At 48.0% G+C, this 16,275-nt stretch overlaps 2 protein-coding genes across 2 annotated transcripts; both read right to left on the bottom strand.

The window, feature by feature from the left end:
• Positions 1-3,524: 3,524 nt before the first annotated feature.
• On the bottom strand, positions 3,525-4,639 carry LOC106338218. The gene is made up of 2 exons (XM_013777248.1): positions 4,537-4,639; positions 3,525-4,444 (listed from the first exon to the last, which is right to left on the bottom strand). Exons 1-2 carry the CDS (start codon positions 4,637-4,639, stop codon positions 3,525-3,527), a joined length of 1,023 nt encoding a protein of 340 aa, XP_013632702.1.
• A 7,815-nt stretch (positions 4,640-12,454) lies between these two features.
• Positions 12,455-13,135, bottom strand: LOC106338217 (RNA-directed DNA polymerase homolog). The gene has a single exon (XM_013777246.1). It carries the CDS (start codon positions 13,133-13,135, stop codon positions 12,455-12,457), a length of 681 nt encoding a protein of 226 aa, XP_013632700.1.
• Positions 13,136-16,275: the final 3,140 nt, after the last annotated feature.

Genomic DNA, 16,275 nt, shown 5'->3' with positions numbered 1-16,275 from the left:
CCCGGGGGGGGGGGGGCATACCTTCTTCGCTATGTACGGCAACATGCAGGCAACTGGCTCCATCAACTCCTCAACCTCTTCCATACTTTTCAATCCGGGGTTGGATCAAAAATGGTTATGCTCCACTCACTCAAGCTGATGCACAAGCCAACCCAGTGGCAACCTACTCATATCATGGGCGTATAAAGGCTGTTTACTTCCACACCCCACCTTTTACACTTCTGCGTCAGGTATTTTGTTATCTTTGCATCACCGACAATGCAGGTTTTCCTCTTAGCCGCTCTAAATGACCTTCTTTTCCCCTGCATGTGCGCTGTAAACAACGGGGCAAGAAACATCGCCCTGTTGAGGTGGAGTTCTAACCCATACTGACGCTCACTATACTCCATCAAGACCTTCATGTGCTGCCCAAGCATAACAAACAAACGAACAATTTAAACAAGGGGATGTGAAGAAACTCAACATGCATCGCAACAATAATTCTATTTGCAACTCAACAGACGATCTAGACGTGCATCGCAACAATATTCCTATTTATAGAGACAGCTAGACGTACCATGCTATTCACCCACTTTCTTGGGGTGGCCAGCTCAAGGAATAAGACATTGTCGAGATCCCGCACCCCCCCCCCGGCATTGTGATGCATCCTGCCAAGTCAATACAATTAGCTACACCCACCCAAAATACATTAAAGCAACCTATCAGATTAGTGCTTACACTTGCGGATTGGATTGCAACACCCTCTCAAAAAACGGATAATCACGGTCTTCTATTACAGGCACCATGTCCGCTAAGTCATAATACGACTTCGCTAACAGCAACGAAGCAAGCTCCTCCTCTTCAGCAACAGGGATGTGCCTCGCCGTCATTGGTGTTGGCGAATCACTTAAAATCATAACACCTGTTTCACCCTCCTTCTGTTCCGTTTCGCCATCAGTCATGTCGTCATGCGATCCAATGACATCCCCGTGCCCTGGATCAACCACATGAACACCAGCATCGGGGTCATTACCCTGCAGTCATAACAAAAAGGTTCATCAGGTTTCACCAAGGAACAATATACAACAAGTGGATGTCAGACTAGTGTACAGAACATACCTCTAACCCCTCGAGTATAGACTCCTCGCCAAATGCCGGTGTCATGTACTCCGCAGATTCTTTTTGGACCCCACCCTCCACAAACACAAAGGAAAAAGGTCCACTTTAGACAACTACAAATTTATGTCTACCTTTGCTACCAATGTACACATGTACACAATTAAAAGTTAATGCTTCGTAATATATACAAAGATGCAACCAACCTCGGGCCCCATAGTCTCGCTTATCACCGGTGGACACTCCTCATCCATAAGGTCGTCACCTAAACCAATCTCGTCGACATGTACATGGTCTGCAACCTACATTGATGACAAACGCCAACAATAAGAAATAAGCCACACACACAAAACCAAAACCTCTAACATAATCATAAATTAAACAGTCCACCAACCTTATTGATTGCTTCGGCGGCCGTCTCAGCTGCAGACTCCGATTTATCATCTAAAACACAAACGTCGGCGACATTTCCCTGCAGTGTTAGTAACAAAAAGGTAAATCAGGTTTTCAACAACGAACTGCATACAAGAAGTGGAAGTCAGCCTGCTGTACACAACATACCGCAACACCCCCGACCACAGGCTCGTCGACTGTAGCCGTAGTGAAGTCCGCCTCAGAAGCTGTTTGAACCCCATCCTCGAATATCAACAAAAAAAAAGGTACACTTAAGATCAATACAAAAATTATGCCCACCTCTGCTACCCATGTCCACATGTACACGTTAGAAACTTAAGGCTTTAATATATACATAGTTACAACTAACCTCGGCGCCCAAGGTCTCATTTATCACCAATGGACACTCCTCATCCATGAGGTTGTCACCTGAACCAATCATCGACATACATATGGTCTACAACCTACATTAAGGGCCAACACCAAATAAAAAACACTAAGCCAGCCACAAACCAGCAAAATCTCAATACAAATCATCAATTAAACAGTCCACCAACCTTATTCATTGCTTCAGCGTCCGTCCCATCCGCAGACTCTGATTTATCAGCCAATGACACTTTAGCTATTTCACCAGCAGCTAACCTCGAAGCAACAGTATCTTCATGGGATTCCTGAAAAATAACTGTTTTTGACAACCATCATAACTGTACACGATGGAGAACATTTGGCGTTCTATCGTACTGGTGTACAATAAAAAGAGTGCTGGTGTACACCGGTGGGATAACTACGCGTTATTAATCGAGCTAATTAACGTAACTCACCTCCACTACTGGGTGCTCATTAGCGCAATCATCAGTTGTTAAACCAGCATCCTTCATAACCGCACCAACAAGCAAGTCCAAACAATCTTGTTCCTGAGAAAGACAGATCAACAGGAACCAAAATTGAACATAATGGTGATGCTAACAACCAGTATTATACCACATAGCTAACGATACTTACAACGGGATTTATACCCTCGGCCGCAGGCACATCACTACCCCCTATGCTATCCTGGTTTAGCCCCTGAGGCATAAACTAAAGAAACACAAACAAGAGGCAGATCACTACCAACAGTTACGCGGGAAAAAACACCAATGGAAATAAAAGGAACCATTGTAACCTCTACGCCAGAAGCGCATTTATCAATCTCTTGAGGACCCGGCCCCGCTGGCTTAGTACCCCCTGAGCCGCCAGAACCAATCACTCCAGTACCCGCGTCCTCGACCGCGATATCATGGTGCCCCCCACCCGGGATGTGAACTGAGGTTCCACATATCTCCGCTCGCTCGCCCTTACGTTTCTTACGGCTACTCCTTCATGTTTTCTGATTACCCTTCCCATTTAGCGACACCTTCAAACTATTGATTACGTCCTCCTGTTTCTTACACACCTCACGTAGGAGAGCTACATCCGCCACAACCTCATCGACACGTGCCTCCAATTCCCTGAACTTCTCGCCATCAGCACCCTCGGACACAGAGCGGGTGTTATGGCCACCAACACGACTTTTCTTGCTAGCCGGTTCCTCATCGCTATCAAGCTGCTTTTTCCTTTTCGGAGTTCGAGCCTTAGCGCCGTACAAAAACAATGGGTCCCCAGCGCCCCCTAACCACTCGGCCTTCGTAAACACATGGCCCCCTTCGATTAGCTCCAACATATAATTGACTCGCCGGTCGAAATTCTCATCGTCCCACAAGCCCCACATGTCTTCGTGATTACCACTAGCAACCATCATAGGCTCTACGGTAAGATGTTTAGACACGTATCAAACAAAGAAGAAAACAAATGTCACCAACAAAACAAATGGGTGTATAACAACTACAAAAAATAGTGTACAAGATGAAAACTTGCGCACATGTACACTATATTTTAAAAGTACAACATGTACACTGAGCTGGTAACTTCCACACTGCTCGTGTACAATAAATTCTGTATATTTTGTTACACTAACTATGTACACCAACTAGCAACACATCTTAGCTTATCCACATATTCTACAAATTCACAACTCTTACCACAGAGTTGTGTTCCGCCTTCCTTACTGCCGCTACAATTAGACCAGAATGCTGAGGTAATGACATCTCCGGGTAGTTCAACAGAGTTATCGTGTCGTCGCCGGAAACGAGCTGCAGCAGCTGCGGGATTGTCCAAAATGCAACCAACTGGAGAGCTAGGGGGAAACCTGTCTTGATCATCTGCTGCCTCAACTTGTTGCAAAACACACCGACGGGATCCTCGCATTTCCCCATCACTTTCAGGGGCGGTATCAGTGTACTAATAGTCCACAAGAAGGACTCCCTCCCCCAAGGGAGGGCCAGGAAATCATCTAGACTTTCAAGAAGCTTCAAATATTTCAGCGTTGGCCACGGCTTCTGCGACTTAGCAACCAGAACACCGTCGACAATTACTATCAAACAGAGCTTCAACCTAATATCTCTGGGCATTTCATCGTCGCTCTCCACCAACGCAACGATGTATTCTATTGTACCGTCCCTGCTGTCACCAATGAGCCTGTCCCAGAACTCATAGTTCTCCTCTTTGTTCGGTAGCTGGTAATCAATGCTATAGCCTTCCTCAAACTCACGGCAAGGCAAACCGGTTACCTCGCCGAACTCCACTAACGAGAACCTAAATGGGTTACCTCCAAACACATGCCACATCTCGTACTTCTTCTTCGTCACAATCTGCCTCGTCATCATACAATGAACAACTTTCCCCGCCAGCAACCTCCGAGTAGGTATTTGAAACAGCCCGGCAAAACAAGACCCCATCAATATATCCATCTCAGGAGAGCCTCTTAGGACTGCCCTCACCCACAGGATCGAGTACATGTTTACTCTCTCGAATGGGTACCGGTCCGTGGCGAAGAGTCTCACCGGAAGGCCGTTGTTTTCTAACTCACCATTCACGGGATCTGCACAAAAGAGTTAAGAATCCAACGATCAGAGACACCTATAAACACTCCCCATTGTACACAGTTAGAGTAATCATATTTGTACGACTCACCGCCCGTTTTGCTCTTCGTACGGATGCTCTGCCTCGTCGACATCGCTATCGCCACCACTACGTCGTCTGGTTTTGGATTTTGCCCCCGTCGCTGAATCTCCATTTTGCGTCGTTGCCTCTTCGCTTTCTCTCACACGCCTCGGTAAAAGCGAAAATAAAACCGAAGAAAATAAACGCCGGTGAAAAGTAAAAGGCGCATTGATAGATTTTTACCTACACCCGCTGGGCCCATGCTTTTTCAAAATTCGAACCCACTAACCAGATACAAAACCCAATTGAACCGCCAAAGAACCCAGTTACCTTTCTCCAGGGGAAATTTGTGACATTTCACACCTGAACTACCCCAATAGAAGTAACTGCCCCATTGTGTAAAAGAAAAGTGTTTCGTCGGTTACAAGAAAAAGAAATGCGTAAAGGAAATGGTGCCGGAGCTCGAAGAGCTTTACCGGAAAAATACAACACGGCAAGATAATAAAGGTAAAACCCTAATCTAGCCGCCAAATATGTGTGAATGATTTTTTATTCGATTTTAAGCAATTTGATCGAATCCCGGTTGACCCGGCATCTGTTTATCTAGCTCGCGTCGGCTTCGTGGGCTTTTAACTCATTGGGCCGAGAACCCCACGTTGCTTCGAGGGGCCGTTGAGCCGGATACATTTAGTTGATATACGATCGACTAAAAGCACTCTCGCGTCGTGCCGAGAGATCAGCACTTCAATCCATGGAGCCGAGCAGTCGCTTCACTTTATACAGGCCGGGCCGTCTAATCTTCGGGCCTTGAAGGATGGTCGAATCCATCCTCTACAGTAAGTCCCCCCAGTTCATCGGTGAAATGACGTTCCGTCGGGTTCGATGAATTTGGAAGGTTAATGGTTTGGGAGGATAGACGGGTTGTCGCGAAAACTTACTGCGAGACGTCGTCATGTATCTCCGATTTTAAGCGATTTGATCGAATCCCGGTTGAACCGGCTTCTGTTTGGTCGAACCTGGTTTTTATTCTGACCGTTGGTTTGATCCGAGTCGGACCCGGTTATTTGCGGGGAGTCGAAGCGACACGTCGGTTTCTTGGGCGGCTAGGTACTTTTTCGAGGCCCACGTAGGCTCAATGATGACGCCTCGGGGAAACTCCCCGCTCCTCCCCTATAAGTACTTGTCTACTTCTCGTTTCCTCCATTCTTCTCCGCGTTATTCATGTATTTTCTCTCTCTTCCTCTCAGCTTCTCTCTCTAGGTTGTTGTTGTAGAATATATATCGTTATGTCGTCTGGTGGAAGGTTATCTCGTAAACAGAAAGGGAAAGAGGTTGCGACTGCGCCTAGCCCTGCGAGAGACACGAGCGGGGTTCCGCTCGACGAGTTCGAACGAATCCATAATGGAGTTTGGAGCTGTCTCAGCGAATTTTGGTTTCCGAGTCGGCCTGCTTACACAGACAAGAAATAAGAGACGCTACGTCTGAGCCACAGATCTGCGAAAGAGACGGTTCGGGGGGTGCGAGAGATGAAGTTCCTCTCGTCAATTATGTACCGACGTGTTACTACCCTGGAGAAATCTTCGAGGAACTCCCGGTTCTAGCTTCCGAGTTCCTGCACTCCCCAGATGTGAGTGGTCAGGCCTGGGAGAACGTTATCGAGACGCGGTCGACTCCTGATAGCGTAAAGAAGCTCTTGAGGGAACGTCGCGGACTGGGGGGTGACCTTCCTTATCCCTTCGAAACGCCAGAGGCCTTGGTCACCGCCGGTCGGGTTCCAATGCGTATGAATCCTACTTTCAAGATGACACGAAGCTCTGGTTCCCGATTCCTCGACTAGTTACGTCGTAAGGCGTCGAGGTGCAGCTATAAGCCAGTTCCTGAATGGCTCGTGGCGTATCGCGGTTTCCTTGATGGTTATGGCCGCGGAGATCGATGTCTCTCTAAGTGTCCGCGCTTTCGAGGAGTTACCGTCTATTAGTTCGTTAGACGAAGGCCTTCTGTCGATAAAGATGCGACCAAGCTACAATGTGGTAGGGGGAAACCCTAATATGACGTTTGATTGGCAGAGGTCTTATTTTTATGTTAAGTCCGATGATTCAGCCTTTGAGGATCCTCCGGATGACGACTGCCGTGTGTTGTGGAAAAGTTTACTTGGTAGAATACCTCCGTTAATTCGCGTCGTTTCTACGCGCATTAACTATCTTTATTCTCATTGTTTTTTCCTTTGGCAGCTGATCACCCGATTTCCCGCGAGTATCCGGAGGAATTCCTGTCGAGCGCTCGTGCTGTTGCGAGACTCGATCAAGAGCATTGGGGGAACATTTCTTGGGAGAGGGTTCGCCGTTGCATCGATCGTATTTCCAGGAGTAAGTCCGCTTTCTTCCTCGCCCTGCTGCGACTCTTCGCTTCCATCTTCGCATATAAGTCTTTTTGTTCATGTTATTTGCTGGGGATTGGAATTCAGGTTATCTTCATGTGGCTAACACGGTCAAGAGACGGATCTCGCTGTTCACCAAAGAAGAGCAAAAGAGGATCAACGAAGCAAGGAGAACGAAGCGCCGTCCTGATTTAAGCGCTATGATGGCGGCTCAGCTGGGTCTGCCGAGCGTCGAACCATCGAGACCTCCTAACGAGGTGGTGGCCACTGATATAACTGACGCGACTCTTCAGCGTCAGGCTCCTTCGCCCGACGCCTCTGCCGCCGCCTCTAGCGCCTATAAAAAGAAGAAGAGCAGAAAGAGATCTTGCGACGACACTTCTGCTGGCGAGGATCACGAGACACTCCCCGAGGGGCCTGGTCCATCCGACCGGACCGAGACTGCTGAGCCGTCCAAGAAGAAAAGGAAAAAGAAGAAGTCGAGCAATCGAAAGTCTCTTTCGGAGGAGAATGCTGCGATCCGAGGTACCGAGGTTACTGGTTCCGCGGCTCAAGCCGGCCCGAAGTTCAGTAGTCTCGGTCCGGTCGGATGGCTCTAATAGATGGATCTAGGGATGCTTCGCCCGAAGTTCCGCTTCAGAAGAAGAAGAAGTCGAAGCGAACGAGCGAGCCGGGAACGACTAGTCGCCAGGTTCCTTCCGCTGCTGCCCCAAGTGTTGCTAAGGCTCCTGATCCATCAATGCCCGGGGCGTCGGTTCCCATTACGTCGACTGGTGGTGCTCCGGTCGTTAGGAAGACTCCGAGGGTTGAGTTTCCCGACCGCGTCTCGTTCGAGTACGACGGACCGACTCCCCTTATCTATGCTCCGAATAGATGCGCAGAACTGGTCAGTCAGATCAACTGTGGACCGAAGCCTCTCTCGCCTGTTGCTGACTTGATCTTTAAGGACAAGTACATTGATGCCGCTCGTACCAAATTGCTGGTAAGATTTTCCTTCGGCCCTTTCTTCTTTTCCATGTGTATTGTATATATATTTTATTAGCTTAAGTGTTTTTGCTTTCGTGCCTTGTAGTGTGACGGAGTCTCGAACTTCATTATTGAGAAATACGACATGGCGCTAAAGGAAGCGCTTTCGGAGTCGGAGAGACTGAAGAGGGCGGTGGCGGCCAAAGGTAGGCTCCTTCGTCGAAAGATAGCGGAATGGCAAGAAGAGTACAAGAAGATGGCCGAAAAGAGAGATCGAGCAGTTGCTCGGAGAAAGGCTCAGAAGGAGCGAGCTGACGCAGCTGAGGCTGAGCCTTCCATCACTCGTTCTACTATTGAGGCATTGGAGCTGCGAAAAGCCAATCTCATGGAAGAAATGGGAGTCAAGGCCGCAGAGTATAAGAAGGAGTTGGATCGACTCAGGGACTCGCGTGTCTACGAGGTTACAAAGGAAAGGGTGAGGGTCGAAACAGAGATGATCGCGAAGTCTAACAAGCACTTCGGAAATCTGCGCGACTGGTGGGCTCGTTGCGGGCCATTCGACAGAGCGGAACTAAGAAGTGCCTTGAAGCTTTGAAAGCTAGTGGTCGTGACATTCCTCAAGAGACCATTGAAATGTTTGCTGCCCAAGAGAAGGAGTTTGAGGAGGAAGTTTCGAAGCTTAACCCTGGCGAGATCCCCGAAGATGATTTGGTCCTATCTCCACTCAAGCTCGACTTGCAGTTTGTCGACATGTGAGCCTTCGTGGACCTTGACCCGCACGGAACCAATGCACACCTGGTCGATCCGAGGACCGCTGCTGCTCTCCGAAGTCCTGCTAATCGTCTCGAAACTCCGGTCGTTCCTCGGGGAATGGTACCCCAGAAAGCAACGTGCCGGCTCCCGTTGTTCAAACTGTCGACGAGGGAGCGATCTCGACGCAAGACCAGGCTCGGACCACAGGCTTTGAGATCTCTGATTCCTCGGCTGCCGACCAAGAGGATGGTCAGGATGGGGAATCAGACAAGGATGAGGACAACGAAGGGGTCGACATGGGCCAAGGTGAAGAGATCGACGATTTCCAGGCCAACCCTCCTGAGAATCCATCTGAGGTTCGCGAGAGCGAGACGACTCCTCGTATTGAAAACGAAGGTGCGGATCAGTCGACGAACGCGGACCCCCCGGACCATCTGTCGATGACGAAGACGCTGCGCGGGAGCAGGCTAAAGATGCTGAGGAATGACTGTGTCGTCCCCTTCGAACTTAAGCTCTCTTCTTTTTCTGTATTTTGACTTGACCCGGAGAGGTCTTTTGTTGTTTGCTTTGGACTTCATCTACCTTTTCTCTTCGAAGAAGACTTTAGGAATTCCGTTTAATTCACCTGATTTTCTTTGATTTCGAATACTCAACAAACCGTAGAATTGCCATCTGAGTTTGAGTTTTCGAAGGATCATAAGAGAGTTCAGACTTTGTATTGATTTCAAGGAGCTTCGTAAATATTGGTCGCGAGAACGAATATTTAGAGCATGCGATCAACGCTGCACTGAGTCAATGATATTGTCGTATTTGACGTTGTCTCGTGTAGATCGCAGATTTGGTGGGCTTGCGACCGTATGTCGCTGAGCCATCAGTTGTTAAGTTCTTTCGCTCGTTGGTGCTGCTATCTGTGCGCTGACTAGACGTGGGCCAAAGGCGGAAACTTGGGACTACGAAAAGTTTTTAAATGGCAACGGTTCCAGACCCGATTTCAAAGTGATCCTAGGCATTCGATCGGCCAAATCTTACTTCGAAATCATGAAATGGATAGGAGTCGTCATTTCGGGCATATCAGCTAATACTGTGATACGACCAAGTCCCTGCGAGCGTGTGTCTGATCAGGACATACTCGATGGTGGGATGCTAGTGCCGGTACGTTTAATCGAGAGGCCGGGACGAGCTCGTGTAGGCATCGCATGAGCGGTGTGAACTTCTCGAGGGAGGAGTTTTTTTTGTTACAGCTGAACCTGTTAAGGCTGCCTACGTACCCCTTTGTGGAGGATCAAGCCGTTCGTAGTTGTTTGGTTTTCGAGTAAAAGTGGCTGAGGGGGGCATTTACTCGGTTTTTTTTTATTTTACGCGTGGTAATGTGGCTGGAAGTCATTCGCTCGCTTTTGGTATCAGTTTAGCTATGGAAACGTCGAAGGTGCTTCGAGTTCCAAGCTCGCGACACTGCTTCACCTGTTGATGTTTCGAGATGATAGACTCCGGGCTTGACTATCTCGGTGATCTTGTATGGTCCTTCCCAATTGGCTCCGAGTTTACCAGCCTTCCATTCCTTAGTGTTTTCAAACACCTTCCGGAGAACGAGGTTGCCTAGTTCGAGAGGACGAGACTTGACTTTTTTTGTTGTAGTAACTCTCGATCTGATGCTGACAGTTCTGAATGCGAAGTAGCGCTTGGTCACGTTTCTCTTCGATGTCGTCTAAAGCGTCGAGGAGCATAGCATGGTTAACTTTGACATTCTGCGGCATCTTGGAACGGCGTAAGCTCGTTACGTTTACTTCGGCGGGTGCCATTGCTTTAATTCCATAGGCCATCGAGAAAAGGGTAGCTTTCGTTGCTCCACGCGGAGTTGTCCTATGGGACCACATGACTCCATCTAGTTCATCGGCCTAGCAACCCTTCTTCAAGTCGAGTTGCTTCTTAAGGCCCTCGATTATAGTTTTGTTAGTAGACTCGGCTTGACCGTTACTCTGCGGGTTTCTCGGTGTTGACATGTTGAGACGGATTATCCACCTGTCGCAGAACTCTCTGAAGTTATGCGAGATAAACTGGGACCTGTTGTCAGTAATTATCTCGTAGGGAAGCCCGTGCATGCAGATGATTTTTTTCCGGACGAACTTCTGTACCTCCTTATCCGTGATGTTAGCGTAGGCTTCGGCTTCTACTCACATAGTGAAGTAATCCGTTAGGACTAAGATGAATCTCTTCTGCCGAGATCTCGACATTGGGCCAGTAATGTCCATTCCCCATCACATGAAAGGGTATGGTGCAGTCAAGGTATGGAGCAATTCCGTCGGACTGTGGATGGTTGAAGCGTGCCGCTGGCACTTGTTACATTTCCGGACGTAGGATTCACAATCTGCGTTCACGGTCGACCAGTAGAAACCGAGATTCTTCACTTTCAATGCGAGAGCCCGTCCCCTGAGTGATTGCCTGCTGCTCCTTCATGCGTTTCGGCCATGATGAGTCTTGTTTCGTCGCCGGAAATGCATTTAAGGAGTACCTTTGTTGCGGTCTATCGATGGAGTTCTCCGTCCATGACGACGTAATGCGCGCTGCATCGCTTGAGTCGTCTTGCCTCCCACTTCTTGGTAGGCAATTTTCCATCAGCTAAGTAAGCGATGAACTCTCGTCGCCAATCGTTGAGCTGACTTTTTGTTGCACGAGGTTCTGCTTCATCGATATGCTTTGCATCAGTGATGGATGCTGTGATGGCTAGCTGCTCAGTTGTTGGGCTGATGCTTGGTTTCCCTATCTTGTGTATTGGGATCGTTCTCTTCACTTGGTCGTGTAGTTTGCTTCCGAGGGCTGCGAGGGCGTCTGCGCATATGTTCTCTCCGCGGAGAACCTTCGTGAGTTCAAAGAACTCGAAATCTAGTGTGAGGTCCTTGACGAGCTTTAGGTAAGCGTCCATCCTATCATTCCTGACGTTGTAGTCACCGAGATATTGGCTTACCACGAGTTGGGAAAAACAATACGCGCTGACTTGCTTGGCTTTAACTGCTTTAGCGATACAGAGGCCCGTGATGAAGGACTCGTATTCGGCTTCATTGTTTGACGCGGCGAAGCCAAAGCTGAACGACTATCGAATTAGCTCACCTGTAGGTGACTGTAGTTGTACGCCTGCCCCCGAACCTTTGTTCGTAGATGATCCATCTACGTGCAGTATCCAATTTTGGCTTGGTAGGATTAGATCTTGTTCGAGATCTAGCGTTTACTCGATCAGGAAATCAGCGAGGACCTGTGACTTGGCTGCGGTGCGATTCTTGTACACGATGTCGTGCTCGCTTAGTTCCATTGCCTACTTAGTTAATCTTCCTGATTGGTTGGTGTTTTGCATCACCGTACTGAGGGGCTGGTTGGAGAGTATATCGATCGTATGCGATTGGAAGTAAGGTCTGAGTTTTCTCGCTGAGGTAACGACGGCGAGAGCCATCTTCTCCAGGGTTGGGTATCGTGTTTCCGGTTCGGTCATGCGCTTGCTGATGTATAAAATGGGCTTCTGTTCGCCTCGGTCTTCTCGTATGAGAACGCTACTGACCCCGCTGAGGAAGTGACGGTGATATATAGGGACAGGGTGTCGCCAACTTCGGGCTTCGACAAAACCGGAGGCGTTGTGAGATAATGCTTGAGCTGATCGAACGCTTCTTCGCACTTTTCGTCCCAGACGAACCTTTTATTCCCTCGCAAGAGTTCATAGAAAGTGATACATTTATCTGTAGATCTTGAGATGAACCTGTTGAGGGCCGCAATCCTTCATGTTAGACACTGGACTTCTCGACTGTTCTTCGGGCTCGGAAGGTCAAGGATTACCGTTATTTGCTTTGGATTCGCTTCGATGCCTCCCTAGGTGACGATATAACCTAGGAATTCTCCTGATGTGACGCCGAAGGTACATTTCGCCGGGTTGAGCTTCATTCTGTACTCGTTCAGCGTCCTGAAGCAGTCTCGCAAGTGGTCAAGATGGTCTTCGGCGCGAAGTGACTTGACCAGCATGTCGTCGATGTAAACTTCCATAGTGTCGCCAAGTTTTTCAGCGAACATTCGATTGACCAGACGCTGGTAGGTCGCTCCTGCGTTCTTCAGGCCGAAAGGCATGACTTTGTAGCAATACGTCCCCCTATCCGTTATGAAGGCTGTCTTCTCGCGATCATCGGTGTGCATCATAATTTGGTTGTACCCCGAGAAGGCGTCCATGAAGGTTAAGAGTTCATTGCTGGCTGTCGACTCTACCAGGCAATCGATGTGAGGGAGAGGGTAGCTGTCTTTCGGGCAAGCTTTGTTTAGATCGGTGAAGTCGACACAGATGCACCACTTTCCATTTTTTTTCTTTACTACCACAGGATTTGCCAGCCACTCTGGGTACCGTACCTCGGTGATGAAACCTGCGTCGAGCAGCCTATCGACCTCCTCATTCACGGCTTTAGATCGTCCAGGTCTGAGCTTCCGTCTTTTTTGTCGGATAGGCTTGAACGTCGAGTCAACGTTCAATTCGTGAGATGTTACTGTGGGGTATATTCCCTTCATATCAGAAGTTGTCCATGCGAAAGTCGAAGCGTTTACTTTGAGGAATGAGATGATCTGTGATTGCATCTCGTCGGAGAGAAAGGCGCCGACACGCAGGCCTTCGACGGGTTGGCTTCATCAATGGGGACTTCACGAATTTCCTCCTTCTGAGGATAGATCTTATGGATTGGTTTGGCGACCGAGTTGACGAGAGAAACTGACTGTTGTAGCTTGACTGCGGCGATAAGCAGCTCCCTCGCAGCCCGTTGATCTCTACGGATCGTCTGTGTTGTTCCGTCCTTCCTAGAAAATTTGATACACTGGTGATTAGTCAAGGGAATGACCTTCATTGAGTGCAACCATGGGGTGCCGAGGATAGCGTTGTAAGGCACTTTTGCTCGAATGACGGAGAACTTAACGGTTCGGGTTAGGTTCTCTGCGTAAACTGGGAGATGTATTATCCCGATCATTTGTTCCGAGGAACCGTTGAACCTAGTGAGAGTGCGTGAAGCGGGCATCATGTCGCGTAAGTCGATTCCCATCTTGTCAAGCGTATCCCTAAAGATAAGGTCGAACGAGCTGCCAGTGTCGATGAGGAGCTTTGTGACCTGGCATTCGCCAATCCCAATGTTAACGAGGAGTGGATCATTATGCAGCATGATGATGCCGCGAGTGTCGGCCACTGAAAAAGAGATCAGATGGTCAGCCTCGACTTGTGAGGGCCATTTCTGCACGGTGACGGCTTGTCGTTGGTAATCCTTTACGGCTCGTACCGAGTCTCCGCTGGGAGGTGAGACGCCCATTATTACGTTGAGGTGTGGGGTATGCGTAGCCTTCATCAACTCCAGTTGTGCCTGCAAGTCGCTGATAGTATTTTCTGCTTGAGGAACCATGCTGGGGCATCGTTTTGCCTTCTCGAGACATCGTCGTAAGTCGCGCTTTTTGGACTGACTGAGCTTGACTCGTAGATCTTCAGCTCTAAAATTGATTTGCTCTCGTGATTTGAGGTTGGAGGCTCGGAGCATCTACGGTGTGGGCGGCCTTTCTCGCTTTGGACTTATTGAGGGTCGTCCTGAGATCCGTCTTGCTTGCTGATACTATTGCGGCCTTTCGCTTTAGCAAGACGAAAAGCTGGCAAAAGCCGACGTCTTTCTCTTCGTCGGAGAGGTTTGCGCGTCGCATCACAATATTGAAGGACGTGACGTGGGCGGAGGGGTCAGAAACACCATCGAAGGTGGGAAGACAGAGCTTTTCCATCTTTCGGAGTCAAACCCCGTTATTTTTTCTGTGAACGGCGTCCGGAGAGATTCTGCGAGGACACACTCGATTTGTGGAGCGGACGTCGTTACATTGTGGATCTTAGAGTTGATATCGAGCACTGATTGTTTTAACGCGGCGAGTTCGTTTATGGTCTGGGCGTCGAGACCTCCAGGGGTTTGAGCTGTATCGCCGTCGTTGATATCTTGGTCTTCAGCGTGCGCCGGTGTAGCTCCGGTCCACGTTCGTAGCGAGAGGGGCTAAGATTTTTACGAGCACTGCGATTTGGTCGGTCGCTGCCTTCTGGGTTGCGTCCTGCTGTGTAAGGCACGCCATGATAGTTTCTATGGATGCTGGTGGTAACGGCGCCGGAATCGCAGGAAAAGATGCAGGCGTCGTTTCAGGAGCTTCACGCTCTTCTCCAGAGGAAGAGCCGTCGTTGTTCGTCGCCATCTTGTCGACGTTACTTTGCTAAAGGCCCCATGGTGGGCGCCAACTGTTTGATCGGGAAACAGTACTAAACGAGGGAACGTTCGGTTTTAAATGTGGGTTAAGCAAAGACGTCTTATTGATGGTCGGAAAAGCGTTTCGTCGGTTACAAAGAAATGAAATGTATAAAGGAAAGGGTGCCGGAGCTCGAAGAGCTTTACCGGAAAGATACAACACGACAAGATAATAAAGGTAAAACCCTAATCTAGCTGTCAAGTATGTGTGAATGATTTTGGATTCTCTTTACGTTGCACCCCCCTTCTCCTTATATAATCGACTTGATGCTCTTCTGTGACCTAGCTCGCGTCGCCTTCGTGGGCTTTTAACTCGTTGGGCCAAGAAGCCCACGTTGCTTCGAGGGGCCGTTGAGCCGGATATGTTTAGTCGATATACGATCGACTAAAAGCACTCTCGCGTCGCGCCGAGAGATCAGCGCTTCGAACTGTGGAGTCGAGCTGTCACTTCACTTTATACGGGCCGGGCCGTTTATTCTTCGTGCCTTGAAGGATGGTCGAATCCATCTTCTACAATAATAAATCACTTAATCTAACTAAACTCATGTATATTAACTACCAAGCACTAATAGTTTGATGGTAAGGTTAATTGTAAGCAAAACATAAACCTGTACTGAAACTAAGCTGATCTTGTTTGTTCAGACAAAGATGAAGTCACGTCTTAAATTTCAATGGAAATCTAGAAAGACTAATCGTCGTTACTGTTTTTTCTTTTGGGAAATTAGTTAGATCGTGATAATTTAAATCCAAACTTAGTCAGTCATCTTAAGTTAGTCGTTTTGTGTAGCGGCGAATCACATGATTAACATCGCAAAAATGTGTATGAGGGATTGTCGGCTAAAGATAGTGTGATAATCCTACTTTATTTCAAAAGAACGATAATAATATGTTTAAAGAAACATGTGAGTTAAGATTACTGATAAAGGCATAGGATACGAGTCGTAGGAAAGGACCATTTTTGGAGTAATGTGGATAATAATTTAAGTTTCTTTAAGACATCACATCTCTTACTGAATATCTTTACATTACCCCAACGGTAGATAGACTTTAAGATTTGATTTGACAGAACAAGAGATCGAGAATCTCGTATTTTGCCTTTTAGCTTTGACAATAGGCATAACAAACAACACACCCAAAAAATCTTTAAACATTTGATGACTAAATATATTTTTAGATAAGTCTTCTAGGCTAGGGTGTTCCTACATGTGGTAAATTTAGATGGTACAGCATCCATCCATTCCACTTTGTTTTTTTTTTGTGTAACTAGATTTTTTAAAATTCCTTCTCCATTCCATTCCACTTTGTTCCAAAAGTTAAACCAGTTTATACTATGATAGTTTTTGTGTGGTTGTACTAGTTAGGCCTGGAACTTTTATCCGAGATCCGGATTCGATCCGAGAT

Source organism: Brassica oleracea, chromosome C4, assembly GCF_000695525.1.
Source record: "Brassica oleracea var. oleracea cultivar TO1000 chromosome C4, BOL, whole genome shotgun sequence".
Taxonomy (NCBI): domain Eukaryota; kingdom Viridiplantae; phylum Streptophyta; class Magnoliopsida; order Brassicales; family Brassicaceae; genus Brassica; species Brassica oleracea.
Note: the sequence above shows the minus strand (reverse complement) of the source record. Positions and strands in the feature narration are given on the sequence as shown.